This window comes from Ranitomeya imitator, chromosome 2 (assembly GCF_032444005.1).
Source record: "Ranitomeya imitator isolate aRanImi1 chromosome 2, aRanImi1.pri, whole genome shotgun sequence".
In the NCBI taxonomy this organism is placed as follows: domain Eukaryota; kingdom Metazoa; phylum Chordata; class Amphibia; order Anura; family Dendrobatidae; genus Ranitomeya; species Ranitomeya imitator.
In genome coordinates this window covers 560,669,108-560,683,631 of record NC_091283.1, presented here as the reverse complement: position 1 = coordinate 560,683,631, position 14,524 = coordinate 560,669,108, and the positions used below count along the sequence as shown (strand labels likewise).

Genomic DNA, 14,524 nt, shown 5'->3' with positions numbered 1-14,524 from the left:
TAGGCCACTCCAGGACCTTGAAATGCTTCTTACGAAGCCACTCCTTCGTTGCCCTGGCGGTGTGCTTTGGATCATTGTCATGTTGAAAGACCCAGCCACGTTTCATCTTCAATGCCCTTGCTGATGGAAGGAGGTTTGCACTCAAAATCTCACGATACATGGCCCCATTCATTCTTTCATGTACCCGGATCAGTCGTCCTGGCCCCTTTGCAGAGAAACAGCCCCAAAGCATGATGTTTCCACCACCATGGTTTACAGTAGGTATGGTGTTTGATGGATGCAACTCTGTATTCTTTTTCCTCCAAACACGACAAGTTGTGTTTCTACCAAACAGTTCCAGTTTGGTTTCATCAGACCATTGGACATTCTCCCAAAACTCCTCTGGATCATCCAAATGCTCTCTAGCAAACTTCAGACGGGCCCGGACATGTACTGGCTTAAGCAGTGGGACACGTCTGGCGCTGCAGGATCTGAGTCCATGGTGGCGTAGTGTGTTACTTATGGTAGGCCTTGTTACATTGGTCCCAGCTCTCTGCAGTTCATTCACTAGGTCCCCCCGCGTGGTTCTGGGATTTTTGCTCACCGTTCTTGTGATCATTCTGACCCCACGGGGTGGGATTTTGCGTGGAGCCCCAGATCGAGGGAGATTATCAGTGGTCTTGTATGCCTTCCACTTTCTAATTATTGCTCCCACTGTTGATTTCTTCACTCCAAGCTGGTTGGCTATTGCAGATTCAGTCTTCCCAGCCTGGTGCAGGGCTACAATTTTGTTTCTGGTGTCCTTTGACAGCTCTTTGGTCTTCACCATAGTGGAGTTTGGAGTCAGACTGTTTGAGGGTGTGCACAGGTGTCTTTTTATACTGATAACAAGTTTAAACAGGTGCCATTACTACAGGTAATGAGTGGAGGAAAGAGGAGACTCTTAAAGAAGAAGTTACAGGTCTGTGAGAGTCAGAAATCTTGATTATTTGTTTCTGACCAAATACTTATTTTCCACCATAATATGCAAATAAAATGATAAAAAAACAGACAATGTGATTTTCTGGATTTTTTTTTCTCAGTTTGTCTCCCATAGTTGAGGTCTACCTGTGATGTAAATTACAGACGCCTCTCATCTTTTTAAGTGGTGGAACTTGCTCTATTGCTGACTGACTAAATACTTTTTTGCCCCACTGTATATATATATATATATACACAGTATATATATATATATATACACAGTGGGGCAAAAAAGTATTTAGTCAGTCAGCAATAGTGCAAGTTCCACCACTTAAAAAGATGAGAGGCGTCTGTAATTTACATCACAGGTAGACCTCAACTATGGGAGACAAACTGAGAAAAAAAAATCCAGAAAATCACATTGTCTGTTTTTTTATCATTTTATTTGCATATTATGGTGGAAAATAAGTATTTGGTCAGAAACAAATAATCAAGATTTCTGACTGTGTGTATATATATATATACACAGTGGGGCAAAAAAGTATTTAGTCAGTCAGCAATAGTGCAAGTTCCACCACTTAAAAAGATGAGAGGCGTCTGTAATTTACATCATAGCTAGACCTCAACTATGGGAGACAAACTGAGAAAAAAAAATCCAGAATATCACATTGTCTGTTTTTTTATCATTTTATTTGCATATTATGGTGGAAAATAAGTATTTGGTCAGAAACAAACAATCAAGATTTCTGGCTCTCACAGACCTGTAACTTCTTCTTTAAGAGTCTCCTCTTTCCTCCACTCATTACCTGTAGTAATGGCACCTGTTTAAACTTGTTATCAGTATAAAAAGACACCTGTGCACACCCTCAAACAGTCTGACTCCAAACTCCACTATGGTGAAAACCAAAGAGCTGTCAAAGGACACCAGAAACAAAATTGTAGCCCTGCACCAGGCTGGGAAGACTGAATCTGCAATAGCCAACCAGCTTGGAGTGAAGAAATCAACAGTGGAAGCAATAATTAGAAAATGGAAGACATACAAGACCACTGATAATCTCCCTCGATCTGGGGCTCCACGCAAAATCCCACCCCGTGGGGTCAGAATGATCACAAGAACGGTGAGCAAAAATCCCAGAACCACGTGGGGGGACCTACTGAATGAACTGCAGAGAGCTGGGACCAATGTAACAAGGCCTACCATAAGTAACACACTACGCCACCATGGACTCAGATCCTGCAGTGCCAGACGTGTCCCACTGCTTAAGCCAGTACATGTCCGGGCCCGTCTGAAGTTTGCTAGAGAGCATTTGAATGATCCAGAGGAGTTTTGGGAGAATGTCCTATGGTCTGATGAAACCAAACTGGAACTGTTTGGTAGAAACACAACTTGTCGTGTTTGGAGGTAAAAGAATACTGAGTTGCATCCATCAAACACCATACCTACTGTAAAGCATGGTGGTGGAAACACCATGCTTTGGGGCTGTTTCTCTGCAAAGGGGCCAGGACGACTGATCCGGGTACATGAAAGAATGAATGGGGCCATGTATCGTGAGATTTTGAGTGCAAACCTCCTTCCATCAGCAAGGGCATTGAAGATGAAACGTGGCTGGGTCTTTCAACATGACAATAATCCAAAGCACACCGCCAGGGCAATGAAGGAGTGGCTTCGTAAGAAGCATTTCAAGGTCCTGGAGTGGCCTAGCCAGTCTCCAGATCTCAACCCTATAGAAAACCTTTGGAGGGAGTTGAAAGTCCGTGTTGCCAAGCGAAAAGCCAAAAACATCACTGCTCTAAAGGAGATCTGCATGGAGGAATGGGCCAACATACCAACAACAGTGTGTGGCAACCTCGTGAAGACTTACAGTAAACGTTTGACCTCTGTCATTGCCAACAAAGGATATATTACAAAGTATTGAGATGAAATTTTGTTTCTGACCAAATACTTATTTTCCACCATAATATGCAAATAAAATGATAAAAAAACAGACAATGTGATTTTCTGGATTTTTTTTTCTCAGTTTGTCTCCCATAGTTGAGGTCTACCTATGATGTAAATTACAGACGCCTCTCATCTTTTTAAGTGGTGGAACTTGCACTATTGCTGACTGACTAAATACTTTTTTGCCCCACTGTGTGTGTGTATATATATATATATATATATATATTAGTTTATTGCCGATGGGTAGTTGTGTAATGAGCACGGTCGGCTCATCTAAATGGACCCCCAGCTCTTTGCATACTACTACAACAAGTATGGGAATCCGTTTAGGGGACCACCATTCGTGTGGTAGTGCACTAATCGGTTTATTGGCCTCTTAGTAATTAATATTCTGAAAGTGATTGAGAAATAAAAAGCAAAAAAATGTAGCCAACTGACTATTATTTGAAAAAAAAAAAAGCCCTCCCCAATGTTCCATACCTGCTATACTCCTATTAAGTTCCTTCCCACTCATATAGTTGATCTTTAAAGTGACCATGAAGACATTTTACTGTACAAGATGTGCAAATCATTTAGAAAATTTGCTTTATTAGTGAACTTATTTCAAATTAAAGTCCTATTTTCCTTTGTAAAAAAAATTGCAGAAATATGGATTTGTAATTATTTCAGTGTTGCCTGTTTTATTCATAGAAAATAGCTGCCAGAATTATTTTGCTGTCTCTTATTCACTGTCTTGAGCCATAGCCTGGATTCATGCAGTGATGTAGTGTGGTCGAATAGAAACTACAATGTGCTGCTATATCAAATACAAACTGTACTGTATAAGAGGAAGTAATATCGGAATTGATACATTATGTAAAATCCTGTCCTAGTAACGTACCCTGTGTGAACCCAGTCTTGCTCTGCGCTTCTTTGTCTTGCTGCCGTGCCGTGATGTGAGTTTATTGGCATATCTGTATGATGATAATTTTCTTATTAATCACTGTTGCAATCAATCTAAATGAAGCAGACTCGCTAATATTTCAGCAGTGTGTTCATTCTCCTATTGCTTTTGTGCATGGGCAGCATTACCTTCATTTGGATAATTTAGCAAAACCTCATCCATATCCTAAACAATACGTTGACTTGTGTCCTTTAACCCCTCTGTGACCTTAGACGTACTATCCCGTCGAGGTGCCCTGGGCTTATCTGACCCTGGACGGGATAGTACGTCATAGCCGATCGGCCGCGCTCACGGGGGGAGCGCGGCCGATCGCGGCCGGGTGTCAGCTGCTTATCGCAGCTGACATCCGGTACTATGTGCCAGGAGCGGTCACGGACCGCCCCCGGCACATTAACCCCTGGCACACCGCGATCAAAGATGATCGCGATGTGCCGGCGGTGCAGGTAAGCACCGCGCAGGGAGGGGGCTCCCTGCGGGCTTCCCTGAGACCCCCGGAGCAACGCGATGTGATCGCGTTGCTGCGAGGGTCTTACCTGCCTCCCTGCTCCCTCCAGCCCCGGATCCAAGATGGCCGCGGATCCGGGTCCTGCAGGGAGGGAGGTGGCTTCACAGAGCCTGCTCAGAGCAGGCACTGTGAAGCCTGCAGCGCTGCATGTCAGATCAGTGATCTGACAGAGTGCTGTGCAAACTGTCAGATCACTGATCTGTGATGTCCCTCCCTGGGACAAAGTAAAAAAGTAAAAAAAAAATTTTCCAAATGTGTAAAAAAAAAAAATAAAAAAAAATATTCCAAAATAATGAAAAAAAAAAAAAATATTATTCCCATAAATACATTTCTTCATCTAAATAAAAAAAAAACCAATAAAAGTACACATATTTAGTATCACCGCGTCCGTAATGACCCGACCTATAAAACTGTCCCACTAGTTAACCCCTTCAGTAAACACCGTAAGAAAAAAAAAAAAAAAAACGAGGCAAAAAACAACGCTTTATTATCATACCGCCGAACAAAAAGTGGAATAACACGCGATCAAAAGGACAGATATAAATAACCATGGTACCGCTGAAAGCGTCATATTGTCCCGCAAAAAAAGAGCCGCCATACAGCATCATCAGCAAAAAAATAAAAAAGTTATAGTCCTGAGAATAAAGCGATGCAAAAATAATTATTTTTTCTGTAAAATAGTTTTTATCGTATAAAAGCGCCAAACCATAAAAAAATGATATAAATGAGGTATCGCTGTAATCGTACTGACCCGAAGAATAAAACTGATTTATCAATTTTACCAAACGCGGAACGGTATAAACGCCTCCCCCAATAGAAATTCATGAATAGCTGGCTTTTGGTCATTCTTCCTCACAAAAATCGGAATAAAAAGCGATCAAAAAATGTCACGTGCCCAAAAATGTTTTCAATAAAAACGTCAACTCGTCCCGCAAAAAACAAGACCTCACATGACTCTGTGGACCAAAATATGGAAAAATTATAGCTCTCAAAATGTGGTATTGCAAAAAATATTTTTTGCAATAAAAATGGTCTTTCAGTGTGTGACGGCTGCCAATCATAAAAATCCGCTAAAAAACTCGCTATAAAAGTAAATCAAACCCCCCTTCATCACCCCCTTAGTTAGGGGAAAAATAAAAAAAAATGTATTTATTTCCATTTTCCCATTAGGGCTAGGGTTAGGGCTAGGGTTAGGGCTAGGGTTAGGGCTAGGGTTGGGGCTACGGTTAGGGTTGGGGCTAAAGTTAGGGTTAGGGTTTAGATTACATTTACAGTTGGGAATAGGGTTGGGATTAGGGTTAGGGGTGTGTCAGGGTTAGAGGTGTGGTTAGGGTTACCGTTGGAATTAGGGTTAGGGGTGTGTTTAGATTAGGGTTTCAGTTATAATTGGGGGGTTTCCACTGTTTCGGCACATCAGGGGCTCTCCAAACACGACATGGCGTCCGATCTCAATTCCAGCCAATTCTGCGTTGAAAAAGTAAAACAGTGCTCCTTCCCTTCCGAGCTCTCCTGTGTGCCCAAACAGGGGTTTACCCCAACATATGGGGTATCAGCGTACTCAGGACAAATTGGACAACAACTTTTGTGGACCAATTTCTCCTGTTACCCTTGGGAAAATACAAAACTGGGGGCTAAAAAATAATTTTTGTGGGAAAACAAAAAGATTTTTTATTTTCACGGCTCTGCGTTATAAACTGTAGTGAAACACTTGGGGGTTCAAAGTTCTCACAACACATCTAGATAAGTTCATTGAGGGGTCTAGTTTCCAATATGGGGTCACTTGTGGGGGGGTTTCTACTGTTTAGGTACATTAGGGGCTCTGCAAACGCAATGTGACGCCTGCAGACCAATCCATCTAAGTCTGCATTCCAAATGATGCTCCTTCCCTTCCGAGCCCTCCCATGCGCCCAAACGGTGGTTCCCCCCCACATATCGGGTATCAGCGTACTCAGGACAAATTGGACAACAACATTTAGGGTCCAATTTCTCCTGCTAACCTTGGAAAAATACAAAACTGGGGGCTAAAATATAATTTTTGTGGAAAAAAAAAATATTTTTTATTTGCATGGCTCTGCGTTATAAACTGTAGTGAAATACTTGGGGGTTCAAAGCTCTCACAACACATCAAGATGAGTTCCTTAGGGGGTCTACTTTCCAAAATGGTGTCACTTGTGGGGGGTTTCTACTGTTTAGGTACATTAGGGGCTCTGCAAACGCAATGTGACGCCTGCAGACCATTCCATCTAAGTCTGCATTCCAAATGGCGCTCCTTCCCTTCCGAGCCCTCCCATGCGCCCAAACGGTGGTTCCCCCCCACATATGGGGTATCAGCGTACTCAGGACAAATTGGACAACAACTTTTGGGGTCCAATTTCTCCTGTTACCCTAGGGAAAATACAAAACTGGGGGCTAAAAAATAATTTTTGTGGGAAAAAAATTTTGTTTTATTTTTATGGCTCTGCATTATAAACTTCTGTGAAGCCCTTGGTGGGTCAAAGTGCTCACCACACATCCAGATAAGTTCCTTAGGGGGTCTACTTTCCAAAATGGTGTCACTTGTGGTGGGTTTCAATGTTTAGGCACATCAGTGGCTCTCCAAACGCAACATGGCGTCCCATCTCAATTTCTGTCAATTTTGCATTGAAAAGTCAAACGGCGCTCCTTCCCTTCCGAGCTCTCCCATGCGCCCAAACAGTGGTTTACTGCCACATATGGGGTATCAGCGTACTCAGGACAAATTGGACAACAACTTTTTGGGTCCAATTTCTCCTGTTACCCTTGGTAAAATAAAACAAATTGGAGCTGAAGTAAATTTTTTGTGTAAAAAAGTTAAATGTTCATTTTTATTTAAACATTCCAAAAATTCCTATTAAACACCTGAAGGGTTAATAAACTTCTTGAATGTGGTTTTGAGCACCTTGAGGGGTGCAGTTTTTAGAATGGTGTCACACTTGGGCATTTTCTATCATATAGACCCCTCAAAATGACTTCAAATGAGACGTGGTCCCTAAAAAAAAAAATGGTGTTGTAAAAATGAGAAATTGCTGGTCAACTTTTAACCCTTATAACTCCCTAACAAAAAAAAAATTGGTTCCAAAATTATGCTGATGTAAAGGAGACATGTGGGAAATGTTACTTATTAAGTATTTTGTGTGACATATCTCTGTGATTTAATTGCATAAAAATTCAAAGTTTGAAAATTGCGAAATTTTCAAAATTTTCGCCAAATTTTCGTTTTTTTCACAAATAAACGCAGGTACTATCAAAGAAATTTTACCACTATCATGAAGTACAATATGTCACGAGAAAACAATGTCAGAATCACCAGGATCCGTTGAAGCGTTTCGGAGTTATAACCTCATAAAGGGACAGTGGTCAGAATTGTAAAAATTGGCCTGGTCATTGACGTGCAAACCACCCTTGGGGGTAAAGGGGTTAAAATCAGGTATATAACAAACCATATAGGCTCAGAGGACCCAATGCTACAAAAACTAATACCAGAGGGGGGAGGAGGATTAATGTAGTAATTTTGATCTGGAAAGGCAAAAAAATAAAAAATACTAAAATAAACAACCATCACCCTTTGATAGAGTTGCCAAATACAGATAAAGACCAATAAATAACTCATCCAAACTTCTAATAATGAAAAATATACAAAATCGGAACCATCAATAAATATCATTTTATTCATTACAATACACAAAAACATAAGAAAAAAAAACTACAAAAACACCCCATAAAACCGGAAGGTAAAAAAGGTAGTGTGGTCAACGGTAAATTGCCTAAGAACCAAAGACCTGGTCCTTCCGAAAAACTGTAAATATCCAAGATAAAAAATCTTTATTCAATGGATGACCCCACAAGAAATAACCAATTATTAAATAGATATAAATATCAATGCATAACCACAAGAACGCCTCAATTTTATTAAAGTGCAGTAGTGTAAAAGTACTTATACCCACCAAGGACGCCCTAGTAAACGCAATCCCTCAAACAATTGAAAGACTCTTGTCTAGCTACCAAAAAGCGTTTACAAGCTGTGATGCTTTAAAAAAGGGGGGTGCTAGTAGGTAAGAACCATGCATGGGGCCCATTTTTCCATATTTTCACTTAGCTCAGTGGCCTCAAAGTCCTCATACACATTAGACCAATGTCAACCGAACCCAACTAGATTTATGGGTTTAGCCGACAGTCTAATGTGTATGTGATGATAGAAAATCGTCTGGGGAGATAAAGATCTGACATCTTTTTTTATTTTTTCAAGAGCTAAGTTGCCACCAGAGATGTCTGGCAGTGGCTCTCTCATGGAGAACACAGAAGTGCTCCATTTCAAGCTAGCATCAACATAGCTACCGTAGTGATTGTCTACAGTGATCACATGCAATGAATGTCAATGCTGTGGTAGATTGAACAAGTATTTTTTAACTGGGTGTTTTTTCCTTTTTCCTTTTCCAGATGAGCCTTTCATTGCTGAAATTCTGTCACCAGGGGGGATTTACTGGATTTTGTATTTTTATATTAAATTTAAAGATTTGCAGTAAGCTCCGAGTTGCCTACACACCTACTCAGATAATGTGGTGATTTGCAACTAAGAGAACAGAGTTTCCACTGTTATAAAATAAATGAAAATATAATTTGGACAGATTTTTTAGCTCTTAGAAACGCTCTGATGATAAAGATTGAATATTCACTTTTAAGCTGTGGCCCAAAAAGTACCGGTAGGGAAGGGTCAAGTTTGCTAGTTCCTTATGAGGGCAGTTGTGCTGACCCAGCAGCCTGCAACATGGATAATCTACACACTGTGATGGTGGTCGAGTCTAATACCTGTTAACTCCATGAATGACCTGGTCACCTCCATGTGAGGTTCACTTCTTGAAGGCCGACAGGCAAGTTTTACCTTTTGTAGATTGGTACTGCCTTGTATCTTATGATACATTTAGTGTTTTGTTCATTCATAGTACTTCATCTGTCTGGCCTGGTGAACCTTTACTAATACAGCTGGGATTTATTTTTCTATTGATCAAAGATTACTTTATTGATCCTACTTAAAAGGGTGTTAACCAATTAATCATTTTATATTTTATTTTTTATGAACAGCTGAGCTGCCGAAGTACCGTAATAACTTACATTTTTTGTTTTCACCCCTCCAACAATCCACCGCTGTCCCTCCAGAGGTGCTCCTTGTGAAACAAAGACAGAGCGCCATGAGAGGGTTAGAGGTAGATCGAATAAAATATGTATGCAATCTATTATTATAGTGGTAGCTGGTTTGTAAAACCAAAAAATAAATAAATACATTGGCTAACCTTTTACGTGGCCTGTGACATCTGTTTTTTGGGTTAAAATGATTGGGGTTGGCACACCAATTCAGTCTTCTGTTTTTCCACAGAAATCAATTCACTTACCATTTTCTTCTCTCTCCCTCTCTCCTCTCTGTTCTTCTTTATGAAATCACTTCACCATTCGATTTCCAAATTTCTTCACACCCCTTTGTACCTTCTGTTTGATGATTGCCCGATTTTTCCAAAACTTCCTTCTACCCCATCCCATTCCTCTGCAGCTTTGTACATCAGGGCCGTCCTGAGCCCCTTGACCTGCACTTAGGCATGTTCTTGCCCACTCTGCTGAACCAGGCTACTCCCGAGCAGCAGGATCGCTTCTTCATGCCTGCCTGGAACCTGGAGATCATTGGAACATACGCCCAGACTGAAATGGGACATGGTAACCAACGCTTTTGCCACATTTGACCTCACATGGGTTTTATTGTAACAATATTCAGGTTTCTTACATACTTAAATGTAATTATGTAGTTTAGATGTTCTGCAGGTTTCTCTGGGAGGGTTAGCACTGCCATGCCATTTACATTATTTGGGTGGTATTGCGGGTTGTTTTATCTGGATTTTGTTTACTATCCTTTTTTTATTCATTCCAGGAACCCATCTGAGAGGACTGGAGACAACAGCCACCTATGACCCATCTACGCAGGAGTTCATTCTGAACAGCCCTACTGTATCCTCCCTCAAATGGTGGCCTGGAGGGTGTAAGAGACTGTTGGGGTGGAGATTTGGGGTTTGCCTATCATATTTGAAGGTTTAAGGGAAGTTTTTAAGGGATTCTCCAACACTTCAAAGAACATAATTAGAATAGGCCACCAGTGTTTAATCGGTAGATGTCCCACCTCCACGGCTTCTTGAATATCAGCACAATGAAATAGCTTTAATGTTTCTAAAAGAGTCCCTTTCCTTTCAGTGTGCTGATCTTCGGGAGTACTAAAGAGGAAACTCTTCAGTGATCAAACCTTGATGGCTTATCCTAAGGGGAGTCTTGGAGGACACCTTTTAAGAGTACTACCCATCAGTATTCGCGATATTAATAATTGTTTTTCATAAATAGTGGGTAAAACCTCCAACCATGCTGTAGTACTGGCACAGCTCTACACCCAAGGAGAATGCAAGGGTCTACATGCCTTTATTGTTCCTATCCGTCACATGAGTACCCATGAGCCTTTGCCAGGTGGGTTTTATTTAAAATGCACTAAAAACCCATTCAATAAAAGTAATGGTCTTATAAGTTGTGTTCCTCTTGGCCATCCTATCACTACTAGGTGTGACTGTTGGAGACATTGGGCCCAAGTTTGGATACGATGAAACAGACAATGGTTTCTTGAAATTTGACAAATTCCGCATCCCGCGAGAGAACATGCTGATGAAATATGCACAGGTAAGACACTGCACACACATAAGGAGAAGGAATATCTCAAATATCCCCTCCTTTTTATGTGCAGCCATTATATATCTTCCTCAGGTGGAACAAGATGGAAAATACGTGAAACCGCTCAGTGATAAGCTGACCTATGGTACCATGGTATTCATCCGTTCCATGATTGTTGGGGACTCTGCTCTGTGCCTCTCCAGAGCTTGCACGATTGCTGTCCGCTACAGTGCTGTAAGACATCAGTCTGAGATCAGAGCTGGGTGAGTATTCACTAGCTACAACTTGCCATACCAGTAAGAAGATACAAACTGTACTCGTAGAGAACACGGGAGTTCCTGGGAGTTGGCTGTTGGCCACAGTTTTCAAATGTATATCTACCATAATTGACTCCCTTTTTTCTTCTGCAGGGAGCCTGAACCACAGATCCTAGACTTCCAGACCCAGCAATACAAGTTGTTCCCACTGTTAGCCACAGCTTATGCATTCCAGTTTGTAGGCTCCTACATGAGCCAAACGTACCATAGAATAACAGGCGACATCCAGCAAGGGAACCTGAGTGAGCTTCCAGAGGTGAATTTAGCTGATGGCGTGATGGCTGGTGACCAAGTCTTACATTATATTCTGTACATGGTGTATATAGAATCACCCATGCATAACGTGCCACGTCTTTTCACAGCTTCATGCCCTTTCGGCGGGATTGAAAGCTTTTACTACATGGGTTGCAAGCTATGGTATTGAGGAGTGCAGGATGGCATGTGGAGGGCATGGATACTCCTGCAGTAGTGGAATCCCTGACATTTACGTGACATTTACGCCTGCATGTACCTATGAGGGGGAGAATACAGTAATGATGCTGCAGACAGCCAGGTAAGCAAGGGGCTCTCCAGTGGGTTAAATGCTACTGAGATCAAAAACTGCCATTAGTTATACGTTCTTTCGCAGGTTCTTGTTTAAAAGTTATACTGCAGCTTTGTCTGGAGAACGCCTTGGAGGAATGGTCTCCTACCTCAATGATGTGTCCTCGCAGCGCGTGCAAGCTCAACCCCTGGCTGGGCAATCCTTGGTGATGGACATCAATGATCTGGGGAGTCTAGTGGAAGCCTATAAACAACGGGCAGCTTGGTAGGTAGAGGCATGGTGAATGCATTTAATAACTAATCTGTAATAATAATGAATTGGGCTACATCTCCCACCATGCTTCTTGCTACATTCTCCTATAATAGGATATTATTTGAAAAGGTAATTTTAGATTTCCTAATGGGGAATTGTGAATAGAGATTTCCAGTTCACCACCTGACAGCACCATTGGAGGAGGTCCTTCTTACCATCAGTGGGACAGGAACAACAAGCGGTTAAAAGGAACTTTCCCCACTACACCCACCAGTGTTTTTCCTGTCCCACTGTGGATAGGAACGGCAAGCTTATCATCCGATGGTGCTGTGCAGATGGTGGAGATCGGGGGGCCCAGCCTTTCCCTTCCCCACTGCAAGACATCTGCTGCTGATACCTGCGAGCACTCCTGGGGTTGGGTCAGTCTCCTTCATAGCGGGGGCTCTCGGTCCGGGCGCCTGCCTGTTGATCTGGGTGCGCGCAGCGGCCACTCGCTGGGACCGGCCGCCGTGTTGGAATTTAACGTCAGGTTATAAGCTTTTATTTACATAACACGGATAAGCGACATAACTTCTGTCAAGGAGTGTATAATATGTCAGTGAGACACATATATATATTTATATTTAATACAGAGCTAGATAGCAGAAAAACCGGTAATTCAATTGCCGGCTTTTGCCATCTCCTTATTAAACTCGACAGGATATGAGACACTAGATGGTGGCCCGATTCTAACGCATCGGGTATTCTAGAATATGCATGTCCACGTAGTATATTGCCCAGCCACGTAGTATATTGCCCAGCCACGTAGTATATTGCCCAGTCACGTAGTATATTGCCCAGTCACGTAGTATTTCTTTATCGCCTCTCATTGGGGGACACAGGAACCATGGGTGTATGCTGCTGCCACTAGGAGGCTGACACTATGCAAATAAAAAAGTTAGCTCCTCCTCTGCAGTGTACACCCCACCGACTGGCATTATACTCTTCAGTTTAGCTTAGTGTCAGTAGGAGGTGGACACGGGTCTTTCATTAGACCCTTATCTACCTCAATGTGCGTCGTTTCTTTTCAGGTTTTTCCAGAGGGATACAGGGTGAATAGTCACACCTGTAGTCCCACAAAGCGGACTATGAGTACGGCGTGTACTGCCACCCCGTATTCTCATAGATCTCTCTCCAGGACCAAGAGCCTAGCACACAAGCGTGCTCAGAAGTCCGGTCCTGGCTCCGTCCCCCGCCCACTCGCCTTCCAGAGCCTGTCGGTTGGAGGAGACGAGGACGTCCACCAGCTCCAAGGACGTCTAATATCCTCCATGTTTTTTTTAAGGTTAGTACGACTGCGTGGGATGTTAGGTGAGCTTTGGTGCTCCGAGTCCTTATCAGTGCTTAGGGGGCCTCTTGGATTCCCTGCTCTTTGTGCGGCGCTATTTCTGCGGCCGCACTACTATCCCTGCGGCCGCACCTTTTCTGCACTGGGGCTATTAGGGACAAAAACTGGGGCCCATCTTTTTTGCGCGGCGGCTCTGATGTCCGGCCGCGCTGCTTCCCCACGGCTGCGATCGCTCTACCTTCTGCGGCGCGGCCCCCCCCCCCCTACAGGTAGCCGCGCTGAAATTTTCCACGGCGGTCATACCCTTTTAGGTGACTCCTGCGGCCGCCGGCTTTTAATATAGGTCCCGGCTCTTCCCGGGGACTACTTCCGGCACCGGCGCTCCTCTTTGCATGCGGCGGCTGCCGCGCCTGTCAGCGGGACGCCCGCACCTTTTCCTTTGCGCCCGCACCTTTTCCTTTGCGCCCGCACACATTTCAGCGGTCACCGGCTTCTAATTTAGGCCCCGGCTTCTCCCGGGGCCTACTTCAGCTGCCGCGCTCCGCCCACTTCCTGTTTCTTCGGGCGGGCTTTTCTCCCGCCCGACATCTGTGCCCTGCTCACCGGCGCCTCTGTGGCTGGCTCCGCCCCCTTCCTCCCACATGACAAGGGACAGCGTCTGTGTGTGCTCACCGCTTCTCAGCTGCAGGAGCTCACGCAGCGCGCCGCATCTTCGCCACCGCACTCTCCTGTGGGCACAGGACACGATCTGCGCAGAATACAGGGAGTTCTGCACCGCAAGTGGGACATCTTCCAGGACCTGGTCCGTGAGTAGCTGCACTGCAGACTGACACCCCCCTCTGCCCCACTGTCCCCTAACCCACTGGCATTTTCTTCAGGGACCTCTCAAAATGTCTACCTCTAAAGGGGGACACTCTCGTCCCCCCACCTCTTCTTCTTCTGCCTTAGTCACGTACTTTGCATGTTCGTCCTGTAACAGCAAACTTCCCTCAGTTCAGTCCTCCCCACTTTGTCAGTCCTGCAGCAACCCGATTGTTCCCACCGCCC

At 43.5% G+C, this 14,524-nt stretch overlaps 1 protein-coding gene across 2 annotated transcripts in view; it reads left to right on the top strand.

The window, feature by feature from the left end:
* The window catches only part of ACOX1 (acyl-CoA oxidase 1), a 62,561-nt gene that overhangs the window by 24,654 nt on the left and 23,383 nt on the right, over positions 1-14,524 (top strand). The window contains exons 3-10 of one of the 2 annotated variants that reach the window (XM_069752058.1): positions 9,887-10,047; positions 10,259-10,366; positions 10,720-10,839; positions 10,931-11,046; positions 11,131-11,300; positions 11,448-11,610; positions 11,717-11,907; positions 11,983-12,162. In XM_069752058.1, the coding sequence (XP_069608159.1) occupies positions 9,887-10,047; positions 10,259-10,366; positions 10,720-10,839; positions 10,931-11,046; positions 11,131-11,300; positions 11,448-11,610; positions 11,717-11,907; positions 11,983-12,162 (1,209 nt within the window). The remainder of the gene's footprint in view (positions 1-9,886; positions 10,048-10,258; positions 10,367-10,719; positions 10,840-10,930; positions 11,047-11,130; positions 11,301-11,447; positions 11,611-11,716; positions 11,908-11,982; positions 12,163-14,524) is intronic. The other variant, XM_069752060.1, reaches the window with a different exon arrangement.